Raw genomic sequence first — 25,948 nt, 5'->3', positions numbered from 1 at the left:
ACCGGCAGCGCTGAGGAAAGCGTCTGGCTAGATGTGCTCCTTGGGGTGTGAATCAGTGGCGAAGACCACAAGGGATCCGCTTTGTCCCTCGAGCGGCCTGTTGGGCTGCAGGCAGGGTGACCAGCTGTCATAACCACCAAAGAGGACCAAGCACCTCAGAATGTAGGACACCCAAGAAAAATGTAGGACAGGACAAAATGAAAAGTTAAAAACACTCGTATGTTTATTTCATGTGGTTTATTTAAACACTATATGCCTATGATTAAATTTAAAAGTATATTACATGTCATTCATTAATTCCACGAAGACTCTGTGTGGAAAACATTGAAGTTCTTTTCCAGGACACGATGTTCAAAAAGAGGACATGTCCTGGAAAAAGAGGACGTCCGGTCACCCTGACCACAAGTGACTGAGACCTCCCGGGTAGTGCAGAGCAGGCAGGTGGTGACTATCCACACTTTCCTGGGAATAAGCCCCGTTGACTATAATGGGACTTACTTCTGAGTAGACACGCATAGGATTGGGCTCTTGGTCAGCTTTCCTACCGGCGCCACTTCCTCTCTTGCAGGTAGAGCTGACCGGCAACAGCATCTACGAGTACATCCACCCCGCCGACCACGACGAGATGACGGCCGTCCTCACCGCCCACCAGCCCTACCACTCCCACTTCGTTCAGGGTAAAGTCAACCGGGTAAAGCCGCGGGTGGGGAGCGAGGGAGCGGCCGGCGGTCCGGGGAAGCCTCGCCCCTCACCTGCTGCGCCCGGTGCCCCCCTGTCTCCTGCAGAGTACGAGATCGAGCGCTCCTTCTTCCTGAGGATGAAGTGCGTCCTGGCCAAGAGGAACGCCGGCCTGACCTGCGGAGGTTACAAGGTGGGTGGGCGCCACGCAGCCAGCCAGGGGCTCCGCGGACCTTTCCATCTTCCCTGAAATGGACAGTCGCGGCTAGTGGTCACAGCGCACTTCAGCATGTCCACACCTCGGTCTGAAAGGCCTTGACTTGGAAAGAAGTCCCATTCGTGGCAGTCAGTGGGGGACTTAATTCTAAGAATGTCCAAGGCCCTGTGTATAAGTTTTGTTTTTATTTGGGGGGGGGAGGGGCACACAATTGGGTTCACACCTGAGTCAGGCTGCAATCCTATCCACACTTACCTGGGAGTACGTCCCATTGACTATAATGGGACTTACTTCTGAGTAGACTCGCAAAAGATTGGGCTGCAAGATGGCGGTTCTCTTCCGCACGCTTACGAGCAAGATCCACTGAAATCTGTTTAAGCCCCTATGATTGCAATGGGGCTGAAATTCAAGTAAAGCTGTAAATCCCCCATGCAGGAAAAAAAGTGCCATGGGGCGTGCAGCCTTGCCATCCAAGGGGACTTACCTGCAAGTAAACGTGCAAAGTTCCTGCTGTTAGTGGGAGATATATCTGTAAGCATCCCCACGGTTGGGATTGAATGGTTCCGTATACTTAAGTGATGCCGGGGACTTGGTTGCCCTATTGGAGTCTTCTGATAGCCCTTTGCTTCGCGCACAGTACACCTCAATGATTTCAGTGCACATACAGTGTGTGTGTGTGGGGGGTTTAAGTCCCACCTCCCGCTTCTGGATAAGCGTACCCCCAGGTCGGGCAGTATGGGGCATTGTGACCGATCCAAGCTTCCTTCCGGACCAGAATGTCTCTCTCTGCTCTGCTGCCCCTGCTCTTCCACCTGCAAGGAGTCCATCGAGATGTCTCTTTCAAAATCCCCTAATGAGTGAGTGTCTGCACTGGCCCTGCAGGAAGGCCTCCTAGCGCTCCTGCCCCTAGAACTATACGGGCACATGCAGACATATAGTGAAGCGCCCTCTGAAAGTCCCTGCACACTGGGGCCAAGCAGATGAACTGACTGAAGTTTTTTTTTTTCTTTTCATTTTTTATAGTAATCAGGACTCTGAGCCCAGCCACAGGCAATTTTCGTGCCCTGCTGGATACTAGAACTTAGCCCCATTCAGTTCTATGGGAATCTGAAGTCCCACTGAGTTGAGTGGTGTTGCCTCCTGAAGTACACAGCAAGTTCGCAGCCTTCCTGCCTTCTCTTGCCACAGGCTTAAAGGCCGCCTTTAAGCGGAAGTATGGACGGGGGAGGAAAGGGTTAAACCCCCTCGCCCCTCGCCCCACTTCCCCGAGCTTCCAAATAGCCCTGTGGGGGCTGCTAATTAGTCCAACAAAAACCGCAGGCGAACCCAGTCGCGGGTCTCTCCCAGCTGGTCTCGTTTAGTCCTAATCGCCTTATCGAAGCGGAGAAGACAGTTCCACTGGAATCGATGGAGCCCATCGTGGCCAAAGAAATCAATGGGGGATCCACGATGTGTAGAGTGGTCACTGGGGACATTTCCAAGACCACCCGAAATGCATATTAATTACCTTTATGTGTCCCATTGACTTGGCACCAGAGGGGCGAAAGCAGCACTAACCCTCCCCCCCCCCCCAATAACTCGCTCCCCGTGCCTCTACCCTCTGTGGCTGGACTTGGAAGGAAAAGCATTTTTTACACATCGAACTGCTTTTCTTTATCATCGCCATCCAGTCACACGCTCACACAGAGTTCTCAGCCGGACTGAGACTGCAATCCTGTCCAAACTTACCTGGGAGTAAGCCAATGGACTATAATGGGACTTACTTTTGAGTAGTCATGCATAGGATTGGGCTCTCAGGCTGTACATTTACCTGGGACTAAGCCCCATTGACTTTAATGGGACTTACTTCTGTGGAGACATGCATAGGATTGGGCTCTCACTTCTGGTTATCTCTAGAGGATGGAAGCATGAATGGGAAACATGCAGTTATGTTTCTTTCAGGAATTCAGGGCAAAGCCCACTTTAGCCTCTCCTGTGCCCCCCTCCCCACTTTGAATTTTTCTGGTGCCACCTCTGTCTCCTTCACAACAATTCATTTAGGATTTCGACTGTCTTCCAGCTTACCAGTGCGCCGCCTCCTGTGCCTTTGCACTGCAGACCTTCAGAATGAACCACTTCCTGTGGAGTGGAAAAACAAACTCTCAATACCCGCTCTGTGGTATCACTAGGGTTTGTGTCACCCAATGTGGGTGGCCGCTGCATCATTCTTATGATGGACCTCCTCTCATGCAGTGGGAGGGGAAATGATGCGGGCCAGGGATGTGGTGATGTACCATTGCTTCACCACCACTGGTATTTTGGCTATAACTTTTGATAGAATAGAGATATTTCAAGGCAGTTTGTTTCATTGCATTCTGCATGAAATTACACATTGATTGATACATAACACAATAGTATTACTCCAAAATATCAAGATCTAAAATTTTTTGGCCAGTAGTGGTGTCGCACCCCCCTTGCACATCACCTGGTGTGGCTCACACACCCCCTAGCCACTGTGCCTGCTTATCTCACATTAACTACTGAAGTCTGCACTTTCTTCTTCTGTGGGGGGAGCCATTCCTGGCCAATCACACGGAGCGACATTTCCATACTTTCTCCAATCATCCCAAACGTAATACTTTTTCAATGGACTCTATCAGAGCAACCCTGTCCCTGTACACTTAGAAGCAAGTCCCAGTGTGTTCACAGTGTGTTTACTCTCTGGGAAATGCACATAGGATTGCATCCTGAAAGTAATTAGGTGTCATCGCAGGTTGGTTCAGATGTGCATGGACATCCCTTGATTTACTGCCCAGTAGAGGGTTGACAGCTGAGTGTCTTCAGGCTGCCTTGAGTTTGGGGTGAGGTGAGATAAAACTACTGTCCCTGGTGTTAGATCTGTGACAGTCACAGATGTCATTGCAGTCTGCAAGTGATGAACATTGTTTAGGTATGTTTGTTTGAATTAAAGTGTTGGGGGTGGCGGTGTTATATTTGTTTGTTTTAAATAAATGTTGTTAGGCACCTTGGATGGGCAATAGGCCTACTGGGAGCACAAGCCTAGGCTGACTGACTCAAAAGTAAGTTCCATTGTCTTCAGTGGGGCTTACTCTCAGAAAATTGTGAGGATTGCAGCCCGGATCTCTGAGAAGGAGGTGGTAGCAGCCCCCAAAAGACATGTGTTGAAATTTGCCTTCTTGTGATCTGTGTCCTGCCAGGTCATCCACTGCAGTGGTTACCTAAAGATCCGCCAGTACAGCTTGGACATGTCCCCCTTTGACGGCTGCTACCAGAATGTGGGGTTGGTGGCCGTGGGCCACTCGCTGCCTCCCAGCGCTGTGACGGAGATCAAGCTGCACAGCAATATGTTCATGTTCCGGGCCAGCCTGGACATGAAGCTGATCTTCTTGGACTCCAGGTGGGTTGGCACAGACAGCAATCTTTCTGGTCCTGGAGCACCAAGGCCCAAGCCACTGACTGCATCTGGTGTTCTCTCTTTGGCAGGGTAGCTGAGCTGACTGGGTATGAGCCTCAGGACCTCATTGAGAAGACCCTCTACCACCACGTCCATGGCTGTGACACCTTCCACCTGCGCTGCGCCCACCATCTGCGTAAGGAGCCTTTTCCCTTTGTGCTCTTCCAGGCCCAGCCTGATCCCTTCATTCATTCCCAGATCCCCAGGCTGAGTCCTAGACCAAGAAAAGAAGAACCTGCACACTAAAGTAAGACCCAAGCAGACCAAAGGGAACTGATTGCAAACCTCTCTTTGAAGGACACTGCTTAGGACCAGTGGGGAGGTCGCTTAGCCTCTGGAAGATTTGCTTTCAGGAAAATCATCACAATTTTTGTCCCTGAAGGAAAAAGGCTGTACATCCCCCCCTTTACTAAACATGTTTTGCAAAAGCGGTTCAGCCCTATTAAGGTATAAAAGGCCTGAGAAAGACGAGTTCGCCCCTTCAGAGGACTATTTTTAGCAAGTGAGGAATGGCTTGTTCTCCATCCGCCCTTCTAAACTCCTTTACGATGTGTTAATGGTTGGTGATGCATTCAATTTGGAATGAATATATAGCATGGTCATGATTTGGAAATGGCCTGATATGGATTCTCCTTCCAAGCCTGGTATCAGTGGGAACGTTCCCAATGGATTAGGAGTGGAGCCTTTGGGGCTCTGTCCAGAACTATTAAAATCAACAGAGATTTTGCAAGGGATTTGGGTGGATATGTATAACTCCCCCTCTCCCCACATTCCTCAGTTTTAATATGACTCTTTTTCATTTAACTCTCTTCCCTGTCCTACATCCAACATTTATTTCCCCGATTCTAATTATATTTACATTGTCATAAATCGTGTTGATTTCAGCTAAACATTCTAATAAATGTCTTTAGGATCAGGTTTCAAAAGATTATTCAGATGGTAGTGGCTTGAAACACACTTTTCCAGAGCAAATTCAACAACTGCTTATAGCAGTTTACCCCTAAGTTAGCTATGTTTTTTACAGGAAGCTTCGTGCCTTAAAAGGTGTGACAGTCAGAAATTTCAGCCAGTGAAACTTTTTCTATGGCTACACCTCTGCGCTGGAGTTAATCTATACAGTTCAACTGAAAGTAGATGTGTCAGAAAACAAGGTGACCTGATTTACTGTGGTTGACCTCAGACCAAATCATAGTTATCCCTTATTGCTTCTAAGATCAAGGCAGCACACAGAGTTGAAAAGGAGCACTTGCATTTAATAATTTAAAAAGTCTTAAATCCCATTAATCTAGGTTTAGGATGCTTGATTTGTTTAGATGCAGGTTTGTCAGACTCAGGGCCAAATCCTATCCAACTGTCCAGCACTGGGGCAGCCATGAAGGTTTCCTCCAGGTAAGGGAATGTTTGTTCCCTTTCCCCAGGGCTGCATTGCAGCTTCACTGGCGCAGGGAAGTTGGATAGCATTGGGCCCTCAGTCCAGTTAAGGCACAACAGAAAAGGCACAACATAGATTTAAACCCATGTACTTTGACTTAAGTACATGGTTTTTAATCTATGTTGTGCCTTTTCCGTTGCAATCCTGCACACACTTTCTTGAAAGTAAGCTCCACTGAAATAAATGAGACTTTTGGATAAACAAGTTAGAATTGGGTTGTGAAAGATTTTGTTTTTATTTGAACCCCTTAGGGTCCCATGCAAAAAGAAAATCTCTTGCACTTCATTTTAAATAGCTTTGGGATCAGAGCATGTGGTTTACCTCTACATAGCTTACCTCTGTGTAGCTTATAGATGTAAGGCAATTTAAGGTTAGGTTAATCAACAACCTCACCCAAGGAAGTGTAGTCTGAGAAAGTGTTGGAAATTTACTGTTGCCTTTAAGCTGCATGCAAGAGTATTATATACACTTTGGACTGGGGGAGGAAGGGAAGTCATGGCATTTTGAAAATATATATATATATTTTAAAAGTATAAGAAGTATAAGACTGTTGCACTCCTTTTGTAGTGTAGACTCTGTGAACATTTAGGCTCATTAATGATCACCAAGAAAGGGCATTTTCACAAGAGACTTGAAAAATACTTTTAAATGTAACTGCTGGCACTTGCTAACTCTTGGCTGTAATATATGGTATCACAAGCCAGGGATTCATTTTAAATTTGATTGACAGCCAGAATGGAAAATAGATTGTCATTTGCCTTTATGGCTTGATGGGCCCTGTAGTTGCCATGCTTTCTCTTTGAAGAGTATGAAGAGCCATGCTTTCTCTTCCTACCATCTGCCATAGCTTTGGTAAGAGTCGCAACAGATGAATGTGGCTTCCTTCGCAATAGATGCAGAGAGCTGTGGTGGTCTGGGTCAAGTGGGTTGATATAACATACAGTACACCATTAATTGTTACTTCCTTGATGCCTGTTCATGAAGGTATTAATGCAATGGTCCAGTCATCAAACAAATACAGAGAACTAGCAAAGCACCATTTTGGTTACTGGTAAGAATGCTGAAATTTGCATTAATTCTGCTTGCATCAATTCTGATTCCCCCCCCCCTCTCTCTTTCAGTACTAGTGAAAGGGCAAGTCACCACAAAATACTACCGCTTCCTGGCCAAGCAAGGTGGCTGGGTCTGGGTGCAGAGCTATGCCACCATCGTTCACAACAGCCGGTCTTCGCGGCCTCATTGCATTGTCAGCGTCAACTATGTGCTCACGTAAGTGCAAATTGAGGGAAGTTGTCTCCCAATTGAGTGTGGTGGCCAGCTTGCACAATCATTGGCACATCACGCACCCCAAATCTGCTATGCAGGTCCTATGGGTGGTGTTAGAGCTTCCATAGACCAAAATGCTTGAAGAATTACACCAATAGTGCTCTTCTATTCTTCAGTCTGTCATGGAAGTGCTTTAAATGAGGGGGGGGGAGGGTCATAAAAAGGCTGCTATTTCAGTCATTCGCTCCTCAGGCCAGAGCTTCAGTTGACAAGGTCCACCCCTCTCTGTGAGTTGGGTAGGAATCATGGCTCTCTTTCATCTGCGTGAAAGCTTTTCCCTCTTGTCTTCTTCTGTTTCTCTAGAGGGGAAAGAACAAGATTTAGGGCTTTGTCACCCCTCGAGTTTGCTCCCTCTCCGCCTTTTTCCTGTCGAAGGGGCACCCTGCATTAAATAAAGTTTAATGTAGCGTAAAAGAAAGGTTTCAACGTACGGAGTTATTTATACTTAACAAACAGGACATCTGTTTTTCTTTTTCGCTCAAAAAGGGGGGGGGGAAACCTGGGAGTTTGAAGTTCTTAATTTTATCCAGAGTCTCTATCAAAGCACTATGATTTCTTTCTTGTTCAAAGGGATGGAGCCTGAGTGGGTTAGAGTGACCAGAAGGGGTCCAGTTAGCAAAAGAATAAAATATAGAAAAAGAGGGGAAAGGTGTGATGAAAATGTTGACTTCTGCCCCTCACTTTTATCCCATCATTGTGAATGCGGACGCACTGACAAGGCCTGTGGCCTATTAGATGGCATTTGGCTCCATGCTCTAGGATGGTCATTTACTGTCGATTCATTACCTCTTAATATGGTTTGGCTGCTCTTCTGCTATCGAGATCAGGGTTGTTAAAGAGCAGTAAATGGAAGAATGGTTCCTGGCATTATTGCATGTCTGTGGGTGGACTCTGATTTGAAAGAGTGTTGGTGATTTTGAAGAGAGAGACAGCCAAGCTGTAAGGTCTCACTGGAGTACCATGTTACATGTTAACTTTGTGGCATAGTTGCTGGCAAAATAATTTTTCCCAATGGCTGATGTTCATGATGCACTGGTAATGTGTTATTGCGCCCATCGTGAAGGTCATCTGGACTGCATGGGTATTGCCCATCTCAGCTTCAGCAGCCCCAATGGAGTTGTGACTTTCTGTTGTTACAGAAAGTACTAAATAGTTTCCTTGGTCCTTTTAGTGGTGCTTTCATAATTCACTGATGCAAAGGGATGCTAACTACAGGGAAGAGATTTCTTGTGGCAACCATGCTTCGTTCATCTGGAGTTAGTGGGTGGATGTTCCTGCACCAATTAGCAAGGTTATGATGACTTGATGCTCTTTGTTTTATTCTCAGTGTTGGTTCTGTGCTCACAACTAGCTTAGGGCCACATCCTATCCAACCTTTCAGCTCTGGTGTAGCCATGCCAATGGGGTGTGCACTGCAACCTGGGAGGGGGGGGCGGGAAGTGGTTATGGAAGCCTCCACAAGATAAGGGAACATTTGTTTCCTTGTCTAGGGGATGCATTGCAGCTGCACCAGACCTGGAAAGCTGGATAGGATTGGGTTCTAGGATGGGAATTTCCACTTCACGCTTCAATAGATGTCACAAAGTTTGAGGAAAAGCCCTTCTGTTACCCAGTGAGAATCAGAAGAGTTAGTCAACTGTGTGTTAAGAGGTAGCTGAAGGTATGCTTTCCAAGACGTAGAAGTCACTCCAGGCTGTGAATATCAGAGAAGAACATAGTTTTATATAGAGCATATAGAAGTCTTCCTTTTGTTAAAATTGTTGAAAAGATCTGTGGATATAGATGGCAGATGTTGGAAATGGTTTTTCAGTCATAGGGGGATCTTGTTCCCAGGATGAAAGATTTGGTAACATGATTCTTGAGATCAATAAAGTAGCCTTGCGGGTTACAATCCATTTTGATGCAGAGTAGTTTTGGTACTGGTTTTCTGAAGGAATTTGGCATTTGGGTTTGAGATAACAACATTCTGTGTTTCTGTAGAGCAGTCATTTTCAACCACCGTGCCGTGGCACACTGGTGTGCTGCGAGTGGTCCACAGGTGTGCCACAGGAATTTGGGGAAAAGACATTTATTAATAGAGCCAATGGGAGATGTGAGCCTCCACTGGCAGCATGGTGTGCCTTGTCAATTGTCAAAAACCTGGTGGTTTTTGCCTTGACCATTTTAGCACCTTGTCAGTGTGCCATGAGATGAAAAAGGATGAAAATCATTGTTGTAGAGGTTTCAGTAAATACTGAAATATGGATTTCAGAATATTGTGAGTGTCTTAATAGATGTTATGTTTGTGTTCCCTGACCCTTTGTGTCAGATGTCATCTATGTCGTCTGATTTGTTAGATTTTCATTTATTAAACCTAAAAATGATGAAGGTAGTTTAGGAAATGAACATTTCCATGGTGAAAGCTGTAGAAAAGTCATCCACATCATTATACATTGTCTTCCAGCTGCTTCAGCATGTATGTGAGTACTGCTATGTCAAGTAGTGGAACTGTAGCAGGAGGGCAAAAGCCTTAAGCCCTGTGCCTGGCTGGCGCTGCAGACTGCTCAGAAAGCCCTCTGAGGCTTCCGACTTGGTCTTAAACAGTACTTCCAGTTTCCTGGAAGTACTGTTTAAGACCTCACAGGAAGCCTTAGAAGCTTTCCAAGTTGTCCCTAACACCACAGGAGGCTACATTGTGCTGGGTAGGTACCCGGGGGGGGGGTGGTGGTGGTGGTGGTGGTGGTGGTGGTGCTATACGGAGCGGGGTGGCATCCTAGACCTTTGCCCCAGGTTGCAATGACGGGCAGGTCCATAACTGTGCTATGTACAAATGTGTATGTTTTGTCTTTTGGCACATTAGTACAAGTGTTGCTCTTGAAATCATATAGTGTGACATGAAAAAACTGAAATATTGCACATGGAATGTATGAATACAATTTGGCTGATGTGGGGCCTGAGCCACTTAGAGAGAAACACAAACAGTATAATTCCTCCTTGGTGGGGAAGGGAAAGGACAGAATATAGACAGTAAATAAAATTCCCATGGTTGACATACACTGTAACTGGTCTGTGGGGAAGCCCTAATCATTTAAGGGCGCAATTCTAACCTTGTAAAGCACATTTGCACCTCCTCATGAGTTGGCTGGGCCAGCTCAGGGATGTGTGCCAGCCCACGGAAGCTGCATCCAGCCTCCATGCCAACCTGGGAAGGGAAGGTTGCGTTGGCCAAGCTCGGCTGATACAGGGGTCTGGGTACGGCAGGGAGGAGGTGGGAGGGATACATTCCAGGATGGGGGAGGGCAGGTGGAGGGTGTTCCATGGGTGGGCAGGCAGGAGGGGAGCAGGAGACAGGGCTGGGACCTGGCAGTTATGCCGGATCCCAACCCCATTCCCCAAGCAGCACAAAGCTGTTCTGTTCTTGGACCTGTGCCACCTACTGAAATGGCACAGGTCTGAGGAGACCCATTGAGGCTGTGGTGGCTTATCCGGGGGTAAGGGGAAGAGTTTCCCTTGCCTCTGGCTGAGCCACTTCTGGCCCCAAACTTGCACTGGATACAGCACAGGCCTCCTGGTCTGCCTATTCCAGCACAAGATAGGATTGCGATGCACGTGATATTGAGCATGTGCCCCTTGGTACTAGTGAAGAAAATAACAAAGCATGTTAAGAAGCATGTTGCTGGTACTGCCATTAATAAGATCTCATTCTTGGCATGTAGGTTGCACACCTTCAGCATTAACAGTGCTTCACGTACATTCTTGGTAATTCTTTAAAACAGTCACATCAATGTTTCACCCATAACACAAATGGGACAGCTGAAGCTGAGAAGTGGCTTACCTGCAGACAGCCAATAGGTTTATGGTTGACGTGAACTGATGTATTCTGAATCCACTGCTAATTCTTTTAACCACCCTAATCCATTAGTGCCATGTAGGAACTTGCATGCAGAGCTGTCCCCAAACCATCTGGTGCCTGAGGTGGAGTGTCAAATGTTGTCCCTCCTTTAACTCCTGATGCTCCTGGTAATGTTCCTTCCTGCTCCTCCTGCTCCTGCTCCTGCTGAATTGAAAAAGGAAGGAGGGGGAGTGAAAGAAGAAGTGTGGAGGACAGGAGAGTAGAGTTTTGGCTAGACCTAATGTTGGCACTGGATATGGAGTACTTCACCTAAAAGATATTTATATTTCCCAGCAAATGCCTTACACAGCCAGTTAAGCACCCTAGTGCCCAATCTGCAGCAGCAGTTATATGAGCCAATGGCATTTACAGTATCCCAATATGTTGTTTACAGTAGAAACTGATGACAAAAATGACATGTTAAGTCATGAATTTGATTAATTCACATTTCATTGTTATTCATTCACATGACCATCAGAATTCCTAAATCCCTACCTGCACATGCCTGATCTCGTCTGATCTCGGAAGCTAAGCAGGGTCAGGTCTGGTTAGTACTTGGATGGGAGACTGCCTGGGAATACCAGGTGCTGTAGGCTTATACCATAGTCTTTCGAGACTGAAGGTTGCCAACCAACCAACCACTAGGGGAACACTAGTGCTGATCTCTAAAATTATTTCTACTATTTTTTCCCCACAGTTAGGTACACAATAACAATGGCAAGAAATGTATTTATATTAAGTGGCGTCACTAGGGTTTGGGTCACCCAATGTGGGATGCCAGCGCGTCACCCCCCATGCAGTGGGTGGGGCAAAACCCCAGATGGTGGGCGTGGTGATGTACCATCACTCTGCCCCCACTGGTTTTTTGGCTGTACCTTTTGATAGAACAAAGATAGAATACATTCTGCATAAATGACGCATTGATTGATATATAACATGATGGTATTATTCCTCCGAACTGTGATTTTAGTGATTTTGGTCACTAGTGTTGTCACACACACACACCCCCAGGGTGTCAACTTACTAACACCTTATTGCAGCAGTTCTCAAACTCTTAGCTCTGGGACCCACTTTTTAGAATGCCAATAAAGGATTATGGTATGGAATGACTGTCCAACCCACCAGAAGTGATATCATGGTGGAAGTGACATCATCATTAAAATAAATAAATATAAATAATTAAAGTAAAACAAATAATAAAATAAGCAGAAGCCAGCCCTGGTCCACCAAGGGAATTTCCTCTGCAGCCTGCCTGCAATAACAACCCCCCCCCCAAATCAGTAAGGTTTTCAGCTCTACTCAGTGCCCAGTTCAATTTAAGAACTTCTGTTTAAACCAGATAACTGTCAGGATCCACCTGGCTTTGCAAGTCTCAAAAAGGTTCACCTTATCAGCTGAAGCCTCTGTTTTGATCCTTTTTAGCGGGTGGGGGAAGGCTGCCTTCTGGAGCATTTGTTGAGCTCCAGGTGCATAGGATCAGGACCATTCTGGTAGCCTTGCACTCTCCTTCACCTTATCTTTCACACCAGCCGAGGCACATTTGCTTATGCATGAGTAAATGCAACCGTGAGGCTTAGTTTCGCTGTCCATAGTGCGCAATACATTTGTCTGCTTGGAGGGAGGGACTTCCTTCCCAGGTGTTTTTGGGGGCTGCATTCATTGGATCAGGACCATTCTAGTGTCATCAGATTCCTTCCAGCCTGCCCTTTCCGATGGACTAAGACAAGTTTGCCTACTTATGAGTAAATGTGTGATATGGTTCACTTTCACTTTCCATAGGGCTTCATGCATTTTTTGTTCTCTGGTTTTTCGGCCATAACATTTGATAGAAAGGAGATATTTCACTCTGGTTTTTTGCATTACATTCTGCTGGAAATTCCACATCCAACGGTATATAACGTGATGGGGTTACTCCTAACCACTGTGATTTCAGCGTGTCACTCCCCAGTGCGGGTCATCCCCCCTTGCACGCAACCTCCGAGCGATGCCACTGTTTATATTCAAAGAATGAATTTCAAATTTATTTTACCAGTTTAAATAAGAGTGTTGAATGTTTATTTAGTCAAACATTACAGCATCAAGGGCTTAAGCAGATTACAAATGAATGAATCCAATTAAAGACCATGTCTGGGAAAATTGATAGGTCATCGCACGAACGAACTGTTTACACAGTAACAATAAAGAACCCATTAATGATTAGCAAGCCACAAGAGGTTTAATCAAGGATCAAATATATAAGATGGAGTAAAAAATATTTAGATTAAATGAGTTTTTCTGAATTCATATGTCTATAAATATATCAGTTAATGATTGCTGCTTTTTCTCTGATTGACCATGATGCTATTATTTGTCTGGTACTCATTACTCCAAGGCTAGAATGACCCTCTATGGTGGTGTCGAATATCCTTAATCCCATCAAATCTGCTGTATGTCTATCCAGCCTTGCCCTAAAAACCTCCAAAGAAGGCTATATTCAACTTCCTTGGACATTGCTGTTGCAATTCAGAGGATAGCCTTTTTGTAGTACTTTAAACCAAACATGCTTCTTTGCCACTTTCATCATTGCATCTTGTCCAGGTGTAGTACCAAGACAGTGCTATTGTTCTCCATTTCCATTAAGGGGGACTTTATAATGTTTTTCTTCTGTCCTGTCTTTCATTTGGACAAGTACTGTGATTCTAATCATGCTAATGTGGAAATGAGCCCTACTGAACGTAGTCCTCTCTTTCAATTGAGGACACTTAGGAGCATGCCAGGGTCTTTTAAATTTTCTTATATTTTTCACCTGATCCATCAAAACAGAACTGAAACTGTAATCTAATCCAGATTTTATTAAGCAACATTTTAATCCATTTACAGCCCAGTTGTAAACTGCACTGGTGCAGCCAGGCAATATGGCCTGAGCTGCAACCAATGGACCCCACTGGTCCAGGCCCCCCCTTCCTTCCAGAGGCCTTTAGAGGGCTGGGGAGGACATGTGCAAAAGGCCCTTGTAAGGCCTTTGGAGGGCTGAAAAACATCATTTCCACTTTCACGGAGGAAACCGGAAGTGATATTTTTAGGCCCTTAGAAGGCCTTCTGAGGGCCAGGGAGGCCTTCCCTAGTCCTCAGAATGCCTCTGGGGGAGGCCTTCAGGGGGCAGCCCTCAGACTGGTGGACCAGCTGACTGAGTGCTGCAGGAAGCACCATGGTGGGATGAACGGTGGCATCTCCCCAAGCCTGGTGCTTGGGGCATTTGTCCATTTCTACCACCCAAAAATTCCCCTGGCCCATCCCAGATTGCCCCTGCTGCACCACCCAGAATGAAGTTACCTGTGCTGGCTGGTGCAGGGAATGGATTTTGAGCTGCTGGACCAGCATGGGCCTTCGCACCAGCCCAGCTGGATCCCAAGTAGAAGCAAACATGCCTTATGGCATGTTTGCGACACTCTGAGCAGGTGCAGGGACAGCCGTACTAGCTCAATGCGACTTTAGGATTGCGCTGTAAATTAATTTTATGGGGGGGGGCACCATTTAGTCTGAAATATTTTGAATTCCTAAACACCACAAAATGCTTTGACACTATTTCTCAACTCTTGGGGCAGGCACTTTCTCCATTTTGGGACATTATATTTTCTGCTTCTAGATGTCACAACTCCATTCTGATATGGTGCTATCCAGAAAGGAGTTTTAGAAGTGTTGGTCTTAAGATGATGTAAAACATCAGTTAATGAGGTTTAGGTGAAATGGAAGGAAGGAAAGTCTGGACAGCAAACAAGCCCATTATTATAATTTTATATATCCTTGTTGCACACTTCAATGTATCTGGTCTTATCATACTACATATTGCTGATTTTTCACTGATCCTCTATTAGCCTAAGCAGCAGATAATGTACTGTCAGTTACAACTATTATAGATACATTTAATTAAACAAATTCATAGAGGATAGCTCTATAAATGATTAGTTACAATTACGAGTGTGCATTCATTGCAGAAAGAATGAAAAATAAACTAAATTGGTCCTGTTCAATTCATCTTTCATCAGTTCCGAAATGAATCCTTATACAAATGGATACCTGAATGAACATTTAGAACTCTATTTGCCTTTTTTAGGCAGAGGCACAGCTGGTTTCTTGTTCTTCTTTACACTTTAAATATGTTCTTGTGGCACTAGGTCTCTTTTTCTTAGGGGCTGCCATTTTTTTTTTTTTTGCTCACAATGACTTATGTAGTGTTGCTTCAGTTTGTTATGGAGACAAAACAGTAGAAAAACATAGCAACCCCAACTGGTAGCTGCCATTTTCTACTCCACAAGGCTGCAGAATGATGCAGCATGATATATTTTAAAGAAAAAAAAAGGCTATCACTGCTACTGTACTGAAAAGTACACCCATCCCCTCATAAAAATGAATGGAAATAATAAAAATGAATGAAATAATAACAAATAAGTAATGAAATAAATGGTTTAATATCAAAAGTAAATTGAAAACAAATATTTCTTGAGTACCCCTAGTAACCAGAAGTGCTAAGAAAAGAGAGTTCATACTGAGAAAGTCCCCTTCCCCGGAAGAGACTCCTGGCCATTTCCCGGTGCCTGCTGGATACAGGCTTCAGCTGCCCAATCCTCAGATTTCATTTTAACTTTAAATGTGAACACTATATTTTTCAATACTATTAATTTGATTTCCCACAGTTAAAATATTCCTATACTAAACCTGCATGGTAGCATTGTTTCAAGTCGGTTTGCATCAAGGACAATGGCAACATTTCTACCAGTAGACTTAACTATCAGCTGTGATGGGAGCCAGGTCAGCTCCATGTCAAGTGCTTCTGAAAATGGCTCGCCCAAGATCACCCAAGATTCTTATTGTGGTAGAATGAGAAATTGAACTCGGATCTCTGGATGCTCCAGCCAGCATCACTAGTATTAATGGTTTTATTATTATTATTTTTTCGACATGTAAAAAAGATTGCATTGAAGATTGAGGTGAAAATGTCTAGTCTGGGAAACAGTTGGGGGTCCCTATTAACTTTCCATATAATGGGGGATGCTTTCATCCTGGCATGTGAGGATTTACATTTCTGTGCCATTAATACAAATAAGAGATACTGTTTATGCATAATTCCCCAGATATTAAAGTGGAAATGTAGTGCAAAGGCTGGCTTCCTGAAATGCATTTTTTAAAGGAAAAAAAGAGAAAAGGATTACTATTTTACCTCTCCTCTAAAAGGCTTTCAGCACATTCTACATCTTGCTAAAAACCATCTATGAATTTTAAAGTGATGGGAAACAATGCGATCAAAAAATAAATCAGCTCACTAACATGCCCAATGTTGACACTGCAGGAGTGTGCCTGGGGATTCAGCATAGTTAAAGTTGCCTTATTTCAAAGGAGACACGGAATCAAGTTCCCCTCTTTATATCTTTGGTGCCTATCCAGGGGGATGTTGAGAGTTCTCTTGGTACTTTTCAGGCAGCTCTTCTCCTAGCCAACTTTCTCATTATTAAGTGAAGTCTAACATTTAAATGCCTTGGTGAGTTATTGCCAAAAACATATTATTGTCTATTATTATTATTGTCTATGCAGTTCGAGGCATTTGGAGCAAAATGCATTGTTTTGTTCCATTGTGTGGAAACTTTGTACCATAAAATCTATCTATCTATCTATCTATCTATCTATCTATCTATCTATCTATCTATCTATCTATCTATCTATCTATCTATCTATCTATCTATCTATCTATCTATCTATCATCTATCTATCTATCATCTATCTATCTATCATCTATCTATCTATCATCTATCTATCATCTATCATCTATCTATCATCTATCATCTATCATCTATCTATCATCTATCATCTATCTATCATCTATCATCTATCATCTATCTATCTAGTCACTCAGTTTCAGTGGATGTCCCCTGATTCTGGTGTTATGTAAGAGGGAAAAGAACTTCCCTCTATTCACACTATCCATCCCATGCATAACTTTATGTCTCACAGCCCAAATGTGCCTGTGCCTACACAGCCAGGCTGCATGGTCTGCACTGTATCCAGTGCAGGTTAATATGTGGCCAGATGTTTCCTTGGAATAAGGGGATATATTTCCCCTTACCTGAGTAATGCCTCATAGTAATGCCTATGAGGCTTCTCAGATCAGCATCAGCTATACAGCTGGTACAAATCTGCAAAGCCCAGTGTAAGGCCAGGAGCCCAGGAGGGGATTAGGATATGGCAGAAAAGGACTCTGCCAATCCCATCCCCCTCCTGGGCCTGATCTGTCCCTCATTCACCCTCCTCTCGCCCAGAAACTCCCCCCCCCTCCCCACACCACTGCATTACCTGTTTGTGGCAGCAGCCGCAGTTCCAGATGCAGTGCTGGACAGGCTGCGCAGGCCACCCTGCTGGTGCTACTTACTCCTGAGGTGTCACAAATGTACTTGTTGGGGGCACTTTCAGCTGGGGCGGCAGCAGCACCTTCTTTCTAGACTGCACAAATGCACAGTACAGCTGCAGTTTCACAAGCAGTCTCGTGCCTCTCATAATGTCGATCTACGAAGTGGCATATTTTCCTGTGAAGCTGATGTAATGTCAATGGCAATATCCAGTTTTTGTGCTAGCTGGATATTGTGCTAGTACAGCTGCTAATCTATCTCTTTTAAGACCTTGGGTACTGAACGTAAACTAACTTAACCCTCTGTAGTGAAGGCACTGCATGCTTGGAAGCAGGTTGCTGCATTGGGAACATGTGCAAATGAATGATTAACATACTGTTTTTAGATTTGGATTTGCTCATCCCACGGTTTGAGCTGCAAAAGGAGTTTTTGGTATTGGTGTGATAATGGTGTGCATGTGGGCCAATGACACTAACCCTGTTTTGTACTAATTCAGCTTACCTTTTTATCAAGTGGGTATGCAAAATAAGACTTCCAGTTGTTCTTAATTAGTACAGCAGGGGTGGCCAGCCTTTCAACTTTAAGACTCCTAGACCTTTAATAATTGTGTAGAGGAGGGAATTTCAGCAGGTGCACCTTGTCACCTGCTGAAATTCCCTCTTCTTCACAGTTAGAAGTCCAGGAGGCCTAAAGTTGAAAGGTTGATATCCATGTAAAAATTACAGAAAAATTCACAGAGGCAGGCCTTGTGATATGCAATTCTCTTGTACTTCTCTTGTTTTAGTTCAACTGTTTAATGTTTGGCTCCAGCTTCTCTGAAAATATACGTAGAGATATGCATAGAGGTGAGAGAAAATGGTGATAATGAAATAACTCGTAAAACCACTTTCTGTGCTTCTCATTTTTGGAAAACAAAAACAAAAGACCTCCTGAAATCTGACAAAAAATCCATTTTATTGTGGTTTTATTTATTATTTAATGGAGTGTGTGTGTGTGCACTGTGGCTGCATCTGCTGACACTTTACCACCTATATCACCTACCTAGACCACTTTTAAATTATAATGGAAATATTGAATAAGAACATTTAACAATGCTTTCTGTACTTTCTGTACTACTTTTTAAATTTCTGAAACAAACTGTATTCTCCATCCTCTAGTTGTATAAAGCTGGAAAATAAATTCCAGTAGGGGAAGAGAAGGAAATGTCTTTGATTCTGTCATATTCCATCATATTTATTTCTAAGTAATACACTTTAACAAACAAATCCTATGTTTTAAAGTCTTAAAAAAACCCAAAATGCCTGATGGCTGGCATTAGAAAGGTTTTGGAGACCTGAATAGCGGGACAGGTATATAGGAGGAGTGGCAGGAGCACTGACCAGTGTGAGCAATTGTACTGTATGCTGTCCCATTCAAAAAGAGACAATTCAGGCCTGAGAAGATGACTTACAGCCCAATCCTGAGCTGCCTGGAGCTCCTGGACCCAGCGGCTCCACAGAGGGCTGCCGCCAGATCCTGCGCCTCCCGCGCTGCCGTGGGAAGCTCCTCGGGAGAAGGGGATGTTCGTCCCCTCCCCCCAAGTAAGGTAAGCAGCCCCACAATGGGGCTACTCACTTTAGTGGTGACCAAAAGGTCGGCACTAAAGTAAAGGCACTCGTGTGGGGCGAGGAGCCCTGCCTGAGCGCCTTGGATCCTGCAGAGCTTGGCTCCGCGGATCTGCCTCTCCCCCCTGACATGCCTCCTGCCGGCCTCCCCCCTTCCTGCAACACCTTCCTCACACCCCCAGCCACACCCCCACCTCCTGTTCCGCAGCCCGGTGGTCCAGGGGACCACCAAGCCGCGGAAGCTGGGCTCCTGCCGTGCGCCAGCCCAGCTCCAGCCAGCGCTGGGCTAGCTCCGGTGGGAGCCCCGCAAACGTGCTGTAAGGGGGGACCTTACAGCACATTTGCAAATGAGATCCGCAGTGTGGACCTCAGGATCGGTCTCTAAGAAAGAAAAAGGAGAAACTTAATTTGTGACATGTTTGATGAAACAGTTATGATATTTAGAAACCTGTCACCTGATCAGATGGAAAGCTCTTCAACCTCTCCAGACTGAGAGCAAAGTCCAAAGTCCAGCTGAAATGTCTGCATGACTTCCTCTTTGCCGACGATGCAGCTATCACTACCCACTCTGCCAAAGATCTCCAGCAGCTCATGGATCGTTTTAGCAAGGCCTGCCAAGATTTTGGACTGACAATCAGCCTGAAGAAAACACAGGTCATGGTTCAGGATGTGGACTTACCTCCCTGCATTACAATCTCTGCGCATGAACTGGAGGTTGTCCATGACTTTGTGTACCTTGGCTCAACGATCTCCGACACTCTTTCTCTCGATACCGAGCTAAACAAACGCATCGGTAAAGCAGCTACCACGTTTTCCAGACTCTGGAAGAGAGTCTGGTCCAACAAGAAGCTGACGGAACATATCAAGATCCAGGTCTACAGAGCTTGCGTCCTGAGTACACTTCTGTACTGCAGCAAGTCATGAACTCTTCACTCACAACAGGAGAGGAAACTGAATGCTTTCCACATGCGCTGCCTCCGACGTATTCTCAGCATCACCTGGCAGGACAAAGTTCCAAACAACACAGTCCTGGAACGTGCTGGAATCCCTAGCATGTATGCACTACTGAAACAGAGACGCCTGCGTTGGCTCGGTCATGTCGTGAGAATGGATGATGGCCGGATCCCAAAGGATCTCCTCTATGGAGAACTCGTGCAAGGAAAGCGCCCTACAGGTAGACCACAGCTGCGATACAAGGACATCTGCAAGAGGGATCTGAAAGCCTTAGGAGTGGACCTCAACAAGTGGGAAACCCTGGCCTCTGAGCGGCCCGCTTGGAGGCAGGCTGTGCAACATGGCCTTTCCCAGTTTGAAGAGACACTTTGCCAACAGTCTGAGGCTAAGAGGCAAAGAAGGAAGGCCCACAGCCAGGGAGACAGACCAGGGACAGACTGCACTTGCTCCCAGTGTGGAAGGGATTGTCACTCCCGAATCGGCCTTTTCAGCCACACTAGATGCTGTTCCAGAACCACCTTTCAGAGCGCAATGCCATAGTCTTTCGAGACTGAAGGTTGCCAACTGTAACTGTCACCTGCATTTTTCATCTATTGGGTGATTGCAGACAAGCCACATGATGGCTAGATAAAATTGCTGCCTGCCCCATATAAACTAAGAGCCAGACTAGACATAATGACAGCTGACCCATTTATTTGAACGTGGTTCTTCTTCAGTGAGTTAATAAGTGAAGTGAAGTAATATTCATGTTATAATGACAGACAGACAAAAACACTCCTACATAGATAATAAGGTGACACAATGCTTTTAACAGCCTTCCTTTTCTTTTGAAATCGCCGTACTAAATAGACTGTCAACATAATTGCTGTCAATATATATCTCTAAAAAGCTACAAATATTTTCCCCACCACACTTCTTGGTTGTGGTTGTGATGTTGGTTGATTGTGAAGTCGAGGCTGGATGCAATTTTTGTAGGAGTTCTGAAACTTAGTGAATGAGGGTGAGGTTTTAGGATGTGTACTGGAGTTGCTAACACTGAACCACTAATGGTTCCCAGAAGGCCTTTCAAAAGGTAAAGGCAAATAATCAAGGCATTGTTACAAATCAGATAGAAACGTGGTTTATGGACCATCATTTGGCTTCCTGAAGAAGTAAAGAGGGACATGACTGCAGCTTGCAGTACCCCCTCTCAGATTCTTTTCCCTTGAAAGAACAATGTCTATTTGTGTGTTGGGTTTCATATGGTTTCTGTCTTTCTCCATGTTTATGTAATTTTATAATTGGCCTTTACAATGTATATTTGTCACAATTGGCTTTCATTGCTATCACTTCCTGCCAGAGGTCTCCTGGTTACCTGAGCTATTTGGTTACACAGCCCTTGTCAGGCAGCCCAATTCAACCTAAATCCCCACGGGGTGACGCTGTGGTGCCAGCACAGGCTACACTATATCCTGCAGGGGAATTTTGGCTGCTGGAGGTCTCCTTTGCCGCTTTGCCCCTTGTCAGTCTCAACAACTGCAATGGACCTGCACTGCCCATATCTCTTGTGCAAGTCTGCATTGATCTGTGCAAGCTGATCAGACCCAGGAAGTGGCTGGGATTTGGCATGTGTCACTGCCGATCTTGTCCTGGGCCTGATCTGCCAATCCCTGCCCCATCTCCTCCCCATTCAACCCTTCCCATCTTGTTCTTCCTCCATGCACCAAGCTTACCTGCTTTGGCAGGCCTCTGCTGCTCTGCCAGCACTCATGGAAAGGCTCTAGTCTTCCTGCTGGTGTGCCAGCTGCCTGTGCTGCTGCAGTTGCTTTACGACCCTTTTGTGGCAACCAGTGCCAGCAGAACACATGTTCCACTGGCACTACCAGTAAGTTGGATTTTGCTGTATTCCGATTGTTGCTTTAGTGCAAGGGTGCCAAACCCCGGGGCCACTTGCGGCCCTTGAGGACTCCCAATCTGGCCCACTGAGAGCCCCCAGTCTCCATGACCTCTGGAGACTTGCTGGAGCCTGCGCTGGCCCGATGCAACTGTTCTTAGCATGATGGCCAACTGTTCGACCTCTCGTGTGAGCTGTGGGACGAGGGCTTCCTCCACTGCTTACTGTTTCACATCTGTGATGCAGCAGTGGCAGAAAGGAAAGGTCAGCCTTGCTTTGTGCAAGGCCTTTTATAGGCCATGAGCTATTGCAAGACCTTCATTCATTCATATAAGTTCCATCTCTAATGTATTCATTTATGTAAATTTATTCAAATTTGAAATGTAAATTAACTCTTTCACAAATGTGTCAGAGAGATGATGTAGCCCTCCTGCCAAAAAGTCTGGACACCCCTGCTTTAGTGTAAGTCTAGGCTTCAGTATGCCTATATCCCTGGAAGAACAGTAAACACAAAAAAAGAAGGAACAAAACTGTGGTGTGCCTTTGTGATTAGTGCAATAACTTACCTTTTCAAGCCTGCCTCTCCTGAGATCTGCCTCTCCTACATCTTAATCTCAGGAAATTTGTTTTTCCTGGAACATCCAGTTCCATATCTGTAATTACATGATTTCAGCATGAAGGAGGGAAGGGGAGACTGAGCTTCTGGTGGTGATGGAAAAGATGGACCCAAGGGCTGTGTTGTTCAGTTTTCCAGAATGTCTCAGCAACTGGACTGTGAAAGGAGGAAGTGGGAAAATGTGCCACTTAAAATGGTGGGAAAATACTAGATACCACTTTCCAGAGAAGGGCAGGCTTTTATATTCCACATTTGATTTTAATTATATGAATTTATGACAACTGCTGCAATGTAAACCCTCTTCCCAAGTAAACAGGTATTTCTAAAAGCGTGCAATCCTATGCATACATTCCTAAGAATCAGTCTGAATGAGAATGGTAGGGCTTACTTTCAAGTGATGTTTGTAGGATTCCACTGCATGACATATAGCCAGGACATTTATGAATGCCAATATGTATAAACAGACAAAACCAAAGAGCTTTATACAGACTTCCTCCGAAGTAAACCCCACTGAACTTGGTAGGCTTTCTTGGAAGCAAATATGCATAGGATGGAGTTCAGTGACTTTCTAGGAGGGTCAGGGACTTGCACTTCACTGTAATTAAGGATTGCCCGGCAATTTGACAAACTGAGCATTATTACCTCCTGATTTACTTTTGCCTTTGGATTAAGGCAACCAGCTGATTCAAGAGAATCATACAACATGAGCTGCTTTAATTTTACTGTATTAAGTGATTGGATCTTACAATAGTGGGAATCATGGATAGCTTTGACAAAGTTTCATGGATCAGTGGCAACTTCAGTTTATTTATGGTCAATTTATTTATGCACAATTAGTGCATTGCACTAGCAGACCATGAGTATTGCAAGTGCTGCAGTCTCTCTGCCATTCTGTTGACCGCTTCTGCCAGTGTGAAGTCCAGAAGGGGCTTTTCACCTATGGAGAAAGATTCTAGGCCCTTCCTGTTTTGCTAATTTTCTCTTTAAAGGGTGTTTTTCACTTTGGGAAACTTTAAAAAAATGTCTCCTGCCTGAAGTAATAAAGTTCATTCTACCAGTTTAAAGCTTTACCATCTCATTTGCAGTTTCACAGAAACCAGGCAGTAGTATAGGTTAAGGGTGCAAATCAGGTCATTTTTCAAAACATTCACTGTGCCTTGTCCCCTATTACAGTGAAATAAACACCAAAGGCCATAAGGGAGAAACTTGACAAATGACTAGGAATTTTTGTATATTCAAATCGTGCAACTCGCCTAGATGAACAAACTTTTTGAACAGACACATTAATTTATAGTATTTCATGCATTTCCAGTTATAAACATTTTTATACATGGTATTGAATAGACCTGCTGCTGCTTTTATACAGGAAGTTTGACTTTGCACAGTCCTCAATAATGAGCTACTGTTCTTCGTTGTTCTTCTGACTGTAGTCTCTATAATTTATAGTGGACAAAGGTTTTCTATGTGCTTGATTAAAGTTTTGTAGTGGATAAATCCTTCATTAAGACTTCATTTATCTTAACTATAGATTTTAAAATATACAGACCCACACCACATACACTATAAAATTTAGAGCATATATCAACATCAGTGGTGTAGCTAGAGGGGGTGTACAGCACTAAGTTTTGCAGGGAGCTTCACCTTAGTGTGCAAGCGGCCCCTTCATTTTGCAAGCTCCCCATCTGCTCCCCTTACCCGGAATGGCTCCAAAGGGGAGGGGCTGCATGCATGCTGTAGGGAGGCTCTCTGCAAAACTTAGTGTATTAAAAAATACATTGTCGATAAAAATCAGCAAGCACCAGTCTGCATCCAGTGAATATACCCTTAAAAACCCTGCTGGATTCAGAAGCCTTTTTGGAATAAGAAAGTCTTTAGGTCTCATCATTAGGATTCTAATGAAGGAGCAGTTCTCAACTCAAAGGAGAGAGAATTCCATAGAATAAGTGACACTACGAAGAAAGCCCCATTTTTGGCCACCATCCCCCTAACCTCTCTCTCAATGGCGGCACATCCAAAACGGCTCTCTCTCAGATGACCAAATATATCTTTGGTCCAGATTGCATGGAAGGTGGTGGTCTCTCAAATATGCTAATCCCACACCAGGACTGTTTTTCAGGGTTCATGTCTAGATTATTATTTTGTCAGTGGTTCTGTTCTTATTAAAAGCTTCAGGACTCACAATGTATTCTTGCGGGTTGTGTGTTCTCTCTTTCTACTACCCAATAGAGACTGTACAACAAGTTGTATCTTGCATTGTACTCCTTATTTTGAACAACTGCTTGTATCAACTAAGGGCAGGAACTAAAGCTCTTGATGGACACATGGAGCTCTGAGTGTGGAGGGTTCCTCCTTATACTGAAAAATGCACTGCATGGTTCAAGGCAAACGGGACTGTTCGATGGTCTGCTGCAGTTTTTTATGAGGTTATATGCAGTGGTGTCGCTAGGGGAGTGTGGGTGGTGCAGGCTGCAGCGGGTTGTTGGAGGAAATTAAAAAGTAGTTTCTTCTTTGGAGGGAGGCAGAGTAGCTTCAGCAGCGAACCCCCCTTTTGGGTATCACCCCAGGGAACCTCCCGCACTCAGCTGACTGCTATTCTATGAAAAAAGGCAAAGAGGCAATGGCTTGTTAAAGTTGCAAAAAAGAAGTTGTTTACTTACAGGTCCATTGAGTGTATATTTACAGCATCTGATTAGGATTAGAGGTTCAGCTATTACTTAGATAGCAAGGCCCTAGAGCTGCCTTGCCCTGCATGCCATGTGCTCAAGATGGCATGGGCATCAGAGCCCTGCTGTGTGCCATCTTAACAGGTCAGTAGTCAGAGGACAAGAGAGAGGAAGTGCTCAGAGGAGAAGGAAGGATAAAGGGTTAGGGCCACACCCCACAAGGATCACAGAGACAACAGGTAAAGAAAGAGTAGAGTCACTGGGCCATAGCTTGACCCCTTCTGGACATTATCCTGCCCCCTCTGGACAGCAGATGGAGTTGCACCAACTCCAACACAGGTGACACACACTGGGGGGGGTGACATACTAAAATCGTGGTTGTTAGGAGTAATACCGCCATGTTATATACCGTTGGATGCAGAATTTCTAGCGGAATGCAATGCAAAAAACCAGAGTGAAATATCTCCTTTCCTTCAAAAGTAATGGTCAAAAGACCAGAGAACAAAAATGCATGGCGTCCTATGGAAAGTGAAAGTGAGCCGTATTGCGCGTTTACTTATGAGTAGGCAAACCTGCCTTAGTGCGTCAGTTTTTTTCACTCTGGTTTTTTGCATTGCATTCTGCTGGACATTCCACATCCAAAAATGTATGGCATGATGGGGTTGCTCCTAAAACTGCAATGTTAGCGCGTCATCCCCCCAGTGCGCGTCAACCCCCTTGCGTGTCACCCAGTGCGGCCCGCACCCCCCACACCCCCCACACCTAGCGACGCCACTGACTGGAGCTCAACAAATGCTCCAGAAGGCAGCCTCCCCCCCCCCCAAAGGATCAAAACAGAGGCTTTAGCTGATAAGGTGAACTTTTTTAGACTTGCAAAGCCAGG

At 44.9% G+C, this 25,948-nt stretch overlaps 1 protein-coding gene across 1 annotated transcript in view; it reads left to right on the top strand.

Annotated features, from left to right (window-relative positions):
* Window positions 1-25,948, top strand: part of SIM1 (SIM bHLH transcription factor 1) — a 69,499-nt gene that overhangs the window by 26,994 nt on the left and 16,557 nt on the right. The window contains exons 4-8 of the mRNA XM_066610128.1: window positions 569-677; window positions 786-871; window positions 4,093-4,292; window positions 4,379-4,485; window positions 6,903-7,050. Coding sequence (XP_066466225.1) covers window positions 569-677; window positions 786-871; window positions 4,093-4,292; window positions 4,379-4,485; window positions 6,903-7,050 — 650 coding nt within the window. The remainder of the gene's footprint in view (window positions 1-568; window positions 678-785; window positions 872-4,092; window positions 4,293-4,378; window positions 4,486-6,902; window positions 7,051-25,948) is intronic.

This window comes from Tiliqua scincoides, chromosome 1, assembly GCF_035046505.1.
Source record: "Tiliqua scincoides isolate rTilSci1 chromosome 1, rTilSci1.hap2, whole genome shotgun sequence".
NCBI lineage: Eukaryota > Metazoa > Chordata > Lepidosauria > Squamata > Scincidae > Tiliqua > Tiliqua scincoides.
The sequence above is the reverse complement of the archived record's forward strand: the minus strand, read 5'-3'. Positions and strand labels throughout refer to the sequence as shown.